At 34.6% G+C, this 14395-nt stretch overlaps 1 protein-coding gene across 1 annotated transcript in view; it reads right to left on the bottom strand.

Annotated features, from left to right (window-relative positions):
• IQUB (IQ motif and ubiquitin domain containing) overlaps window positions 1–14137 on the bottom strand; it is a gene marked incomplete at both ends in the record, with an annotated part of 57506 nt that extends 43369 nt beyond the window's left edge. The window contains 5 exons of the mRNA XM_082662480.1: window positions 7360–7515; window positions 7731–7903; window positions 7993–8154; window positions 11304–11438; window positions 13717–14137. Of these exons, the coding sequence (XP_082518606.1) occupies window positions 7360–7515; window positions 7731–7903; window positions 7993–8154; window positions 11304–11438; window positions 13717–14137 (1047 nt within the window). The remainder of the gene's footprint in view (window positions 1–7359; window positions 7516–7730; window positions 7904–7992; window positions 8155–11303; window positions 11439–13716) is intronic.
• Window positions 14138–14395: the final 258 nt, after the last annotated feature.

Here is a 14395-nt window from a genome sequence, read left to right as displayed (position 1 = left end):
GCACAGAAATCTCTTGCATTTCTATACACTAATGATGAAAAAATCTGAAAATGAAATTAAGGAAACACTCCCATTTACCACTGCAACAGAAAAATAAAATACCTAGGAATAAACCTACCTAAGGAGACAAAAGACCTGTATGCAGAAAACTATAAGACACTGATGAAAGAAATTAAAGATGATACAAACAGATGGAGAGATATACCATGTTCTTGGATCGGAAGAATCAACATTGTGAAAATGACTATACTACGCAAAGCAATCTGCAGATTCAATGCAATCCCTATCAAACTACCAATGGCATTTTTCACAGAACTAGAACAAAAAATTTCACAATTTGTATGAAAACACAAAAGACCCCGAATAGCCAAAGCAATCCTGAGAAAGAAAAATGGAGCTGGAGGAATCAGGCTCACTGACTTCAGACTACACTACAAAGCTACAGTAATCAAGACAGTATGGTACTGGCACAAAAACAGAAAGACAGATCAATGGAACAGGACAGAAAACCCAGAGATAAACCTATGCACATATGGTCACCTTATTTTTGATTAAAGAGGCAAGAATATACAATGGAGAAAAGACAGCCTCTTCAATAAGTGTTGCTTGGAAAATTGGAGAGCTACATGTAAGAGAATGAAATTAGAACACTCCCTAACACCATACACAAAAATAAACTCAAAGTGGATTAAAGACCTAAATGGAAGGCCAGACACTATCAAACTCTTAGAGGAAAACATAGGCTGAACACTCTATGACATAAATCCCAGCAAGATCCTTTTTGACTCACCTCCTAGAGAAACGGAAATAAAAACAAAAATAAACAAGTGGGACCTAATGAAACTTAAAAGCTTTTGCATAGCAGAGGAAACCATAAACAAGAGAAAAAGGCAACCCTGAAAATGGGAGAAAATATTTGCAAACAAAGCAACTGACAAAGGATTAATCTCCAAAATACATTAGCAGCTCATGCAGCTCAATATCAAAAAAACAAACAACCCAATCCAAAAATGGGCAGAAGACCTAAATAGACATTTCTCCAAAGAAGATATACAGATTTCCAACAAACACATGAAAGGATGGTCAACATCACTAATCATTAGAGAAATGCAAATCAAAACCACAATGAGGTATCACCTCACACCGGTCAGAATGGCCATCATCAAAAAATCTACAAACAATAAATGCTGTATAGGATGTGGAGAAAAGGGAACCCTCTTGCACTGTTGGTGGGAATGTAAATTGATACAGCCACTATAGAGAACAGTATGGAGGTTTCTTAAAAAACTAAAAATAGAACCACCATATGACCCAACAATGGTAGCAATGACCCAACAATCCCCCTACTGGGCATATACCCTGAGTAAACCATAATTCAAAACGAGTCATGTACCACCATGTTCATTGCAGCACTATTTACAATAGCCAGAACATGGAAGCAACCTCAGTGTCCATCAACAGATGAATGGATAAGGAAGATGTGGCACATATATACAATGGACTATGACTCAGCCATAAAAAGAAACAAAATTGAGTTATTTGTAGTGAGGTGGATGGACCAAGAGTCTGTCATACAGAGTGAAGTAAGTCAGAAAGAGAAAAATAAATACCATATGCTAACACATAAATATGGAATTGAAAGAAAAAAAAAAAGGTTATGAAGAACTTAGGGGTAGGACCAGAATAAAGACGCAGACGTAGAGAACAGACTTGAGGACACGGGGAGGGGAAAGTGTAAGCTGGGACGACGTGAGAGAGTGGCATGTACATATATACACTACCAAATGTAAAATAGATAGCTAGTGGGAAGCAGCCGCATAGCACAGGGAGATCAGCTCGGTGCTTTGTGACCACCTAGAGGGGTGGGATAGGGAGGGTGGGAGGGAGATGCAAGAGGGAGGAGATATGGGGATATATGTATACGTATAGCTGATGCACTTTGTTATACAGCAGAAACTAACACACCATTGTAAAGCAATTATACTCCAATAAAGATGTTCGAAAAAAATCAAAAAAACAAAATAAAATAAAATAAAAAATAAAGAGAACAACAACAAAAGAATAAAGAGGAAAAATTAAAGAAGTAAGCAAAAACTTCCAAAAAAGGTTTTAAGCTAAATATAACACATTTGAAAAAATTTATATATTACATTGATGTAAATATATAAAAACAATAGGAAGTTATAATTATATAGTAAATTATAATGATGTAATATACATACAATTGTAATTCCAGATCAAGTCCTCACTGAACAGGAGGAGTGAGTGAGGAGGAAGAAGAAATGAAGAAAAGCCTGCTAGGGTCCTTGACTTGTTCATGGACAATATATAGAGCCTGATTAAATATGCATTTGGTATTAAAAAATTAAGTCCATTAAAATTTTTTTATGAGTAACCACTAGAAAAATAGAAACAAAGTACCTACTTCTGACCTATGAAAGAACAAAAAAAATGGAAAAGAAAACTTTAGTCAAACCAAAAAAAAAAAAAGTTAGTAAAAATAACAAACAAGAATAAATAATAAATCAAAAACAAAATGAGATGGCAGTAATGAGTACAAAAATATCAGTAGTCACACATAATATAATCTTGCTTACAACAAGAAAGATATAAATACCAAGCACTGAACTCAAGAAGTTCAAGAATAAAATAAACATGATACAAATAAAAAGGTATCTATCAAGATAGAAGAACGTATTAAATTGAAATTTACTCCTTTTACTGTCTTTTAACCAATCCCTCTGTTTACAGTTCACATCTCACTTCCATCTTCCACAGAACCTCCGAGTTCACTTTCCGAGATTCTGTGGGGCAAACTGATTTGGTTCTTGACGCCAGCCCCCTTGGCAGGCATTTAGATTTTCACTTCCTCTGCTCAAGTAAGTCAATGCTTCCCCATCTGCTTTACAACTTTAAAAAATCGACTGACATTTACTCTTCTCTCTTCCCATATATTCTTTGTTCCTGTATGTTTATGCTTTTCTTATTCCCTTAATATCATTTTATCCGAGTTTGGAAAGTGTTGTAGTGTAGTGTAGTGCTGTTCATTTCCCCACCTAATAGCCTTTCTCTCCGACTTCCTTACTAACAAAATCTCAGTCTTACTGAGGAGCAACAATATGAAACTTTAAAAATGTAATTATCACATAGTCCCAGCAGGGACAGTGAAGTCACATGACCCAGTTCAGGTCAATGAGATGCAAGTTGAATCACTGGCAGGGGCTTTCAGGGAAAATTCTTGAATGGCATCCATGGGACATGCTCCCTTGATGTCTCCCTTCTTGCAGAATGCAGACATTATGCTGAAGGTTCATTAACCATTTTATCATCATATAGTAACAAGTTCATGATAGTAAGATTAATTATTAGAGTGGAAGGGTAAAAGGAATTCAGGTTCCTGATGACATCACAGAGCCACCAGCCAGGCCCCGTACAGTAAGAAATTAAAAATTCATTTGGACTGAGAAAATAAGAATCCATCAGGCTTGAATACCAGGCACGAATAAAGTCAGCTACAAAATTAATAGGAAGCAATATTTTTCCCAAGGACACTATGCAGGTTGTTATGACATTAGTAAAATGTCATAACAACCCCTTCTTTGAGTGACTACTATTTTCTTTCTCTCTGAGAAACTTTGTTCTCTAAAATAATAATCTATCATAAACTTTGCTGTCTGAAATTAGATCACTAAGAATGAAACATCCCACTCTTGCCTGAAGGATCTGTGTTATTTTGACAGAGAGAAGCAGCCTTGATTTACAACGAACGTGCTGAACTTCAGAGAAGAAACACATCCACATCTCTCTCCTAACTTTGTTACCAAAGGAACAGGACTCTTTGGTCCATGTCTCAGTCCAGACTTGATGCTGACCCATCTACACGCAACCTTGTTGGACAGAGACAATCAAAATACTGTAACACTTAAATTTCACCAAAACTTCACTCCTCCCCAAAAGTCTATAATAACTCCCCCTTTTCCTTTTGTGTAAATTAGTTTGGACTGAAAACGTAAACATTTTCAGGCTGGAATAATTGCAGGCACTGATAAAGTCAACTACAAAGTTAGCCGCGTGGTTCCCCTGCTGAGCAGTCTCCTTCAGTGCAATGAGTCAACAGACCGAGACTACAGGCTCCTCTCTCAACGTCCTAAGCTGACTGGGCTAGAGCAGCAGTCTAGCTCCAGGTTTCTTGTCACGCAAAAAACAAAATCACTGCTTTCAATTCTTTTTATTCAAGCAAAATGATGCTAGGAAGTAGCAGAGATAAAATGCATATGCTTTGTATGTCATGTTTAACTGATATCCCAAATGTTTAACAGGGTAAAGGTGTCCACTCTTCCCCAACTGATCAATGTACTTCTGAGCAAGACCTGCAATTTTTCATGAAAATTGCAAACTTACTCTAAAATTCATATGGAAGAAAAACTTGCGTTAATAGTCAAGACAGTCTTGAAAAGGAAGAACAATGAGGTAGAACCTAATGGACCAGGCCTCAAAATATATTACAAATCAGTAGTAATTAAAGCAATACATTACTGACATAGAAAAAAACGTATACATTAATGAAAGAATGCAGAAGTCAGAAACAGATGCATATATATATGAAAATTTAGTATACATTACTGTGGAGAGAATAAACTTGAATATTCATGGTACTGAGCAGTTGGCATTACATTTGGAAAAAATAAAATTTAACTCTTCTTCATATCATTTTTAAAAATCCAGATAAAGTTGTACACACACACCAACTATAAAAGAAAGTTATACTTATGACTGTGGGATGAAACAGCCTTTTATAACAATACATAAAATGCAAAAACCATAAAAAGGAATATTAATAAGTTTGACTATAATGAAAGACATCATAAACTAAGTATGAGTGATAGGTGGAGAGAAAATATAAAAATATATTTAACATCTATAAGGAGACAACAATTTTTTCAAATAATATGTACTACTGGTGAAGTCAGCATGGAATGGGCTCTTATAAATGGTTTATGCATACATCATTTGGTACAAGATTTCTGAAAAACACTTGGTAATATCTAAAACTTTTAAAAAGTCATCATTTTTTCCCCTAGTAATTCAACTTCTAACATCTTCTCTAAGTATTTTTTAAATGCACACTACAATTTATATAGCATTAAGATTTTGATGAAAACATGTCTAAATGTCCTAAAAAAGAAAGTAATTAAATTATAGTGTTAACATTGTGGAATAAAATAATGCCGTTAAATTGTTTATAATAAATACTAAAAGGTAGAGAAATGATTGTGATATAATGTTAGGTGTACAAGAAACTTCTTTAAAGTTCCATGTATAATTATCTCCCAATGGAAAGAAAAAGAAAAATCTGGGTGAGGAATTTTTTGCAAATTTTTTTTATGATTAATGTCATTTGGAAAAAAAGAAGGAAAATACTATATTGACTATGTTTAGGGTTAGATATTGAATAAATTTTTGTTTAAAATGTATGGTGACAGAATATCAACAAAGAGACAGAAATTTTTAAAAAAAGAACCAAGTGGAAATTTAGGAGTTTAATAGTAAAATAATTGAAATGAAAACACAAAAAACAGGCTCAACAGCAGATCTTAACTGGCAAAAGAAAGAATAAGGAATTTGATGATAGATCATTAGAAACTATCCACTCTGAAGAAGAGGGGGAAAAAAGGTAAAGGAACAGAGACTCAGAGATCTTTAGGACACCATCAAGTATACAAGCATACACAAGTACTAAAGGGAATTCTCCAAACTGAAAGAAAATGATATTAGATGTTAATTTTAACTCAAATGAAGAAATAAATAGCACCAGAAAAAGTAATTATGTAGGTAAAATATAAAAGACTATATAAATATATTTTCCTCTTTTCTACTCTTATTTAAAAGTCAATTGCACAAAAACAATAATTATAAAAGGAATTACAGGGCTTAGAACATAAACAGAATGTACATGTTTGTATGATAATAGCACAAAGAAGAAGGGATAAACTTGGAGTTCTATTGGAGCAAGGTTTCAATACTTTATTAAATTTCAGTTAGTATTAATACAAAGTATGTTGCTATAAATTGAGATGTATATTCTAATCCCTAAATTACACTTGGAGCAACCACTTAGCAAACAACTAAAAAAATTTTTTAAACAATAAAGCAATAATAAAAAAGACAACCTCACTAAAATTGGACAAAGTATCTGAATGTACATTTCTCCTAAGAATATATATAAATTGTTAATAAGCACATGAAAAATATTCAGTATAATTAGCCATCAGGGTATGCAAATCAAAACCACAATGAGATACCACTTCACACTCACTAGGATGGCAATAATCCAAAAGTGCTGATAAGGATATGGAGAAATTGGAATCCTCACACACTTCTGGTGGGACATAAAATGGTGCAGCTGCTTTGGAAAACAGTCTGACAGTTCCTCAAAAAGGTTAAACAGAATTACCATATGAGGGCTCCCCTGGTGGCACAGTGGTTAAGAATCTGCCTGCCAATGCAGGGGCAAGGGTTCAAGCCCTGGTCCGGGAAGATCCCACATGCCACGGAGCAATTGGGCCTGTGCGCCACAACTGCTGAGCCTGCGCTCTGGAGCCCACGAGCCACAACTACTGAAGCCCGCGTGCCTAGAGTCCGTGCTCCGCAACAAGAGAAGCCACCGCGATGAGAAGCCCATGCACTGCAACAAAGAGTAGTCCCTGCTCGCCACAACTAGAGAAAGCCCACGCGCAGCAACAAAGACCCAACTCAGCCAAAAATAAATAAGTAAATAAATAAATAAATTACCATATGATCTAGCAATTACATTCCTAGGCAGATACCAAGAGAAATGAAAATACATATCCACATAAAAACTTGTACGTGAATGTTTATAGCAGCCTTATTCCTAACAGCCAACAAGTAGAAACAAATCAAATGTCTATCAACTGATAAATGGGCAAACAAATTGTGGTATATATATTGACCTACCTACAGTAGGTATATACAATTGGGTACATACAATGGAATATTATTTTGCAATATAGATTGCAATATATTGATACATGTTGCAACATGGATAAGCCTTGAAAACATTATGCTAAGTAAAAGAAACCAGTCACAAAAGACTCCACATTGTATGATTACATGTATATGAAATGCCCAGAATAAGCAAATCAATAGAGGCAAAAAGTAGATTAGTGGTTGCCTAAAGCAGAAAGGAGTGGAGGGAAATAGGGGCTGGCTGCTATTGGATGTAGGATTTATTTCTGGGATGATGAGAATGTTCTAAAATTGACTGTGGTAATGGTTGCATAACTCTGGTTACACAGTAAAAAGTCATTTAGTATTCGCCTATAATAAAAGTTATCTTACCGCCTTTAATCTTTTAGCATGGTATTCTGCTGCTGAAAAATATTTTCCTGGTGCTACCAGTTTATCAGTCATATTTGATACATACACACCAATTTTAGTCATCTGTGTGGATGTTGTATTTGTAGTTTGCTGGAGCTTTCTTCTCTGAAAAACTGTCTAAAATAAAAACATTAAAAAAATTTAAATAAATATCCACTATATACACATAAAGTGAGTAAAGAACATATTTTCCTACACATTTAAGTTAATATCTTTTATTATTTTAATTACCATATAATTCCCTAGAAGATTTTAATTTTAGAGAGCTACACAATAAAACATTTTTTGATTCTGTAGCTTCAAAATCCTACATGGAAAAATAAAAATATTACCTGTGTATCCCTACAAAATGCATTCAGTTTTTCAGGAATCTTTTTAGGTACAGTTTGTGTTCCAGCATTGTGATATTCCATTCCTGTTACTTTATGTCTGAATCCACCAAGAAATGGTTTGTGAAAATCAGATTTTATAATCTCAACACCTACTTCCTGGTACTGATCAATGCCTGAGGAGATAAAACCAAGATTAAATGAAAGTTCAACTACAAAGGGACTCTAAAAAAATACTTTATCTAAAAGATATCAAATAACTAACCAGTTTGTACTCTGACAGTTATGATTTGAGAGGCATCACTTGATCTATCTAGTCTTTTGATTGGATATAGAAATGGATGTAAAGAAAAGATTTCAACTTGGACAATATCCTGGGGCTTAACTCCATGTTGTAGTAGCGTCTCATGGTCTTTAATAAGGATTCCTAAAAATGAGATAAAATTATAAAAAGTGTTATGGCAAAGAAATGATTATATGTACTCATTTTAAGGGATGGGAAACATCAATGGTGCTTATATGAACACATATTGTTTAATTACCAAATAGCGTATTGATGATGTCCACCTCTTGCTGTATTATTAGTATCAAAAACTCCACAATGGAAAAAATTAAGGTGGTACTCCTGAGCAAGAATTCAGCATTATAAGTAAAGTAAAAATACAACTCTCAACTAATCAGAAATACAAATATACAATAACCATGCAATTATAAACATTTAAAAATAAAAAACACATTCTATAATATAAGCAAAATCATATTCTAAACATCGATTCTCTAAAAAAATCACAATGTTGTATACATAAGCATAGGACATATCCATATCAGGGAAAGCCTGATTATTTTAATACACACTCCTAATGTATACACTCAGAGTTCTAAAGAATCCCTTCCTTTCTGTTTCTATAATCAGAAATTCATATAAATTAATTCATGCCAAGGTAGAGCTAAGACTCAGTTTTTTGCTGAAAAAAGTGTACATCATCACCTTACTTTTATGTTTTATTGCTTCAACTTATACCCCCAACCCCACTGGTTTATTTCATAAACTGACTATAAATTTCTTTCTGTATTTTAAGGCATACATAAATACGTACAATGTTACTGGCTGCTGCTTTGTATAATGATAGAAACTATAACAGTTTTCCAATGTATGTTCTTTCTAAATTACAATTAGGAATTTAACATAGCAAAGGTTTGTTTTACTCATTCTTAGAAATATGTCAGATACCACTAGTCTATTTTAGCTATGTTCAAGAAAGCACATTCAAAAATCTTTGAGTTTTGGGCTTCCCTGGTGGCGCAGTGGTTGGGAGTCCACCTGCCGATGTGGCGGACGCGGGTTCGTGCCCCGGTCCAGGGGTATAAGTTGGGCCGTGGCCGTGGCCGCTGAGCCTGCGCGTCCGGAGCCTGTGCTCCGCAGCGGGAGAGGCCACAGCAGTGAGAGGCCCGCGTACCGCAAAAAAAAAAAAAAAAAAAATTAACGTTATATGGATTTTGCAATAGGTTGAATAATGGCCCTAAAATATATCCATGTACATTCCTAGAGTCTATGGATGCTACCTTATATGGAAAAAGTGACTGCAGATTTTATTAAGTTAAGGATTTTGAGATGGGTAGATTATCCTGGATTATTCACATAAGCCTTAAATGTAATCATAAGTGCCTTTTAAGGGGAAGGAGGAGGGAGATTTGACTACAGAGAAAATGATATGACAGAAGCAGAGAGAGATTTAAAGATGCTATGCTGCCGACTTTGAAGATGAGGAAGCCCAAGAATGCAAGAAATGCAACTCTAGAAGCTGGAAAAGGCAAGGAAGCAGACTCTCCCCAGAGCCTCCGGAGAACAGCCCTGCTGACACCTTGATGTTATCCAAGTGAAATTGATTTAGGATTTTTGGCCTCCAAAACCATAAGCAAAATAAGCCACTAAATTTGTTAATTGTTACAACAGTCATAGGAAACTAACAGAGATTCCTCTTCCAACTAACATAGAGCCCTCTTCAGCCCTCTAATTGTTTCTATTGTAGGCTTAGTCCCACCAAACTTGGACTCCAGTTCTAGTACTAGAAGAAAGTACCTGTCTTAGAGAGTGGTTGGCACAGAATCAAGCTCTTTTTTTATTGCTGCTGACATAAGCCAGTGGTGATGCATGGTATTTACACATAAAGAAGAAAAGTCATGAAGTGCAAAGAAATAGATTCTTAGGTACCACTGGCCAGGTGCTCAGTCTCAAAGTGCTCTCTCTTCTCCAGTTTTGAACTTCACCTTATAGTTAATGCCAAGCAGTTCCAAATTCCCTTTTTGGAGTCATACCTATATTTAAGTTCAGACTCTGCCACTCATAAGCTTTGGGAATTTGCAGAAGTTCCTCAAGCTTTAGTTTCCATCTCTCAAAAAAAATTAATAGTAATACCTACCTCAAAGGATTTTTGTGTAGATTGAATGATAATGTGATAATGTAGGCAGAATATTCTGTAGAAGGACTAGCACATAGTAAGTGCTCATTGAATTAGCCATCATCATCAACATGATCATTATCATCATCAGTATCATTATTGTTACAATAACTATTTAAATTTTAGCTTTGTTTCCTCAATCAAGCTTTAGTAACCTGTTGTTTGAATACATGAACATCTTACTATTGGAGCACATTCATTACAATAGTTTTCTAAAAATAATTTTGAAACAGAACTGATTGTTTTTCTCTGATTTGGCAAGGAGGAAGAACTTCATAGGTATGGCTTATTCCTTTTTAGCACTTCGGATTTTCCCACCGAAAAAATGTTCTTATTGCCCTAGAAACTTGTGGCATCTTTATAAGTTAATATCAAACTTTTTAAAATAAAATATTATGATCTGTGCAGGCATATTCTACAGAAACATTTCCTGAGCTATTCTAGTCTGCTTAATTCTATCACAGTTACTAAGACCTCAGCCTCTCATGACACAAGGCTAATATAAGGTGGGCTACTCAATATTGCCCACAAAATATAAATAAAGTTGAACATCATCAGAATGTGAACTGATCTTAATGTACAGAAGACTGATAAACCATTTTCAGTCCTCTTCTTTTTCTATATATACATGCTCATTCATCATCTATCTTTTTAACCTCATTTCCTCCTACTTCCCATATATAATTTACTTCTATTCCCTCTAAATTCCTTACTACTTCCCAAAAGTCCCAGGTTTTCTCACCTCTTTGGGACTTAGCAAAAGTATTATCACTTTTATCAGATGAAGCTTTCTAGAATCTCCCAGTTTCCTTCCTCGCTATTCTCACAGTTTTTTGAACATATCTCCATCAAAACATTTACACACTGTGTGGTAACCACAGCATACATCTTCTTCCTTCCTAGTCTGTAAACAACTTGAAAACAGGGATTTTGTTTCATGTTTCTTTATATCTTTGGCTCTTAGCAAAGTATTTGGAACAAAGTATGTCCTCAATAATAATGTGTTGAATGAATGAATATATAACCACAGTATAATGTTCAAACAGTAAACATGAAGATATTTAGTTTAACAAATCAAAGAGAAGTCTTGATAAGTTTTATTAGCCTCCAAGCTTACCTGCACATCTCATCTGCAGGACATAAGATGGGACATCTAATAGAGATGAAAAATGATCCTTGAGGCGTTTTAGAACAGTGTCAACTTTAAAGGGCATTATAATTTCCTGGCCCACAGGAAGAAGTACAACTTTTACTGTAGAAAAAATAAGAGAAAAAAAGAATCACAGTTAAAAGCAAGGGTCAGCATCATAGAATCCACAGGCAGAGAAATATGGGACAATTTGTAATCACATAGAATGCAGGTTGTCTCTGCCATGTTCTCCCACCACACCTCCATAATAAGAGCTACTGTTCATTTTCTAAGAGGAGAAGTGACAAACATTCAGTTGCAGCATTTTGCTTTGAAAATCAATGCATAATCTCAAGAATTAGCATCAATGGTCAATGCCTGCTCCCCCAACTCCAGCTCAAAGTTCAGATCTCTCTTGCATTGCCTTATATGAGGATCAGTGCACGTTCGAGATTACCTCCTTGCCCAGAATACTGTGAGAAGGAGGAAATGAAACTAAAGTGCTTTTAAAGATTCTTTTAAAATCATTTAAAATTTTTAAAGATTCCCAATATCTGGTATATATAATTCAGATATAAACATAGGAAACATCTCTGAACATCAGGTGTTTTTGTGTAGTATTACAAAGGGAGACCCTGAGACCTGAACTTAGAAACATACATGCTTTGATTAGATATTTATACCATGCATCAGGAAATCAGTGTGTACTCATGAAGTTAAGAAAAACCAATAGGGAAATTTTCAAAGAAAATTTTCCTTGACCTTGCGATGACAAAAGATTATCTAAGTCCATTCTTCTTCCCATAATTGATTTATATCTATAGCTGGCAAAATGCAAAACAGAAAATCATTGTTTTTTACAAATATCTGGAATAACTATGCACAAATCTACTTTTCACAAAAATGGACATTATGTAGCTCACTCCCAACTCTATAAAATAAAAATCAAGACACATGTTAAAAATAGAGAAAAACTGTTACTATAAAATGATTACCTGTTCAGAAATTATAGGGAGGGTATATAATACTTAAAAACTAATTATGATGGGGTAAACTTTTTACTTTTATATCTACAGACTTTAAATTTTAATGGAGAAGATATAAGTAAGATGGAGTGGAGAGTACACATGTAGACCAAAAAGTTTCATATATTTCTAGATGCCTGACATGACAGTTTTCATAAAGCTCTATGAGACATTCATCACTAGTCCCAGCATGAAATGTAACAAGGCATTATTGATGCTAAGGTTCTTTAGTCTTGTTAAATATTATTTTCACAGTTCTCTCTTAGTAAGAGAACACTCTCACAGATGCTACATTATCAGAAGGCTATTTTAATTGTTTACTGGATTCAACATTCTATGATTAATGTATTTTAAATTTTCCATAGCAGTGACTTCCTAAGCTTTGGGAAGGGAAAGTTTGTTCAGGAATCTGTGAGCCTCAGGAAGTACAGGACCAAGACCACTTTTTTTTTAAATCATCATATATTTGGTAAAAGCTATAATCACAGAATTATCAAAAAATGGAGCCCAAATTCACAATGAATAATGTAATTGAGGGATAATAGCTTCAATTAGGCATAAATGGGCTTGATTACTTTTCCTCCTCCTTTTTATTCTTACTTGCAAGAGCTAACTACTCCACTAGATTCAAAAGCTACATTGTACCAGCCAGACTAAGCTGCTGTTATTGTTAAATGATGACCCATGTTCTCCACTCTATGGATGGAAACTCTCTCAAAAGTTATGGACAAGGGAGGAAGGAGCAGTCAGTTAACCACCCAGGTAGAATTCTCCATGTAACCACCTTCTTGCTGCTCCCCTTCTGCTTTGTTATCAAGAATGTAGTAATAACTTCCACATGCCATGGGATCAACATTATGTCTTTAAAATTAACCCATAATGAAAGACAACAATGATTTTTCTGAAGCTTAATATAAAGTTAACACTAAGCAGAAATATGGAAATATGTAAAAGCAACGAGATATGTAGAATGAGTACTGTATATGAAACTAGAAAAATATGGTGTCAAGTTCCCATCCCCCTACTTGCTAGCTATGTACAATTAATTCCAAAATGGCATGCAAAAGAATTACAATTATACTCAAAAATTTCTCCCTAAACATTTTAAGAACCTATTTTATTTTGGAAAAACAGAGAGACAACACTTTAAAATTTATTGATGCTCCTTTATTTAGGGAAGTAGATACTGCAGAATAAAGGAGAGGCTTCACACATAATTAAGAGATTCAAGTGGCATAGCCACAGAGGTTTGGTGGATAAGAGAGTGGGAAAGTAATATCAAATATAAAATAAATCTTCAAGCAAAAGCAAACAAGAAAAAACAACCATTCTTCAAAATGAGGCGGAAAAAATACCCTATCATCCCTAGGTAATACCTGTTGCTGACGAATCTTTCATTGATGTTTTCAGAGATTCCTCTACAGCCTTTATTTTTTCCAGAAATGCCAGAGAATCTTTTGAATACTGTTCAGCTGACTGCACTGCATTATCAGATTTAGCTAGAGACTCTCCACCGTCTCCTGGAGAATATGAAACTTGTTCATCTGCCGTAACGTCTTCCATGAGTTGCTTGACATCATTTAGTTCCAGGTTTAAAACGCTCTGGTCACTCGGCTCCTCAACACGTTTTTCACGGCCCCCACTAGATGGTTCTAGTTCAGATTCACAGTCTTCAGTTTGATCTGACTCTGGAACCTCTTCTGAGGGAACTGGAATATTGGTAGTCCCAAAAGCATCCTCTCTTTCTTTTGATGAATCAACATTCTGAGCATCAGATCCTTCCTCCTGGTCAGACATTGTCCTGAATTAAAAATAAATAAATAAATAAATAATACATATATATATATATATATATATATATATATATATATATTTACTACACTTAAAACTTCTACACCAAATATCAAATTCATTGCTGGCATACAGCAATGTTCAGAGTATACTATAATGTGGCTCATTATTTTTTTAATATTATCTTAGTAATGGCATTAGGCGAAAAACATTGGTGAATTTTTAATAAAAACACCACAGAAAGTAAACATGTGTACCAAAAAA

The sequence above is a fragment of the Grampus griseus genome (assembly GCF_964374135.1).
Source record: "Grampus griseus genome assembly, chromosome: 9".
NCBI classification, from domain to species: Eukaryota; Metazoa; Chordata; class Mammalia; order Artiodactyla; family Delphinidae; genus Grampus; species Grampus griseus.
The sequence above is the reverse complement of the archived record's forward strand: the minus strand, read 5'-3'. Positions and strand labels throughout refer to the sequence as shown.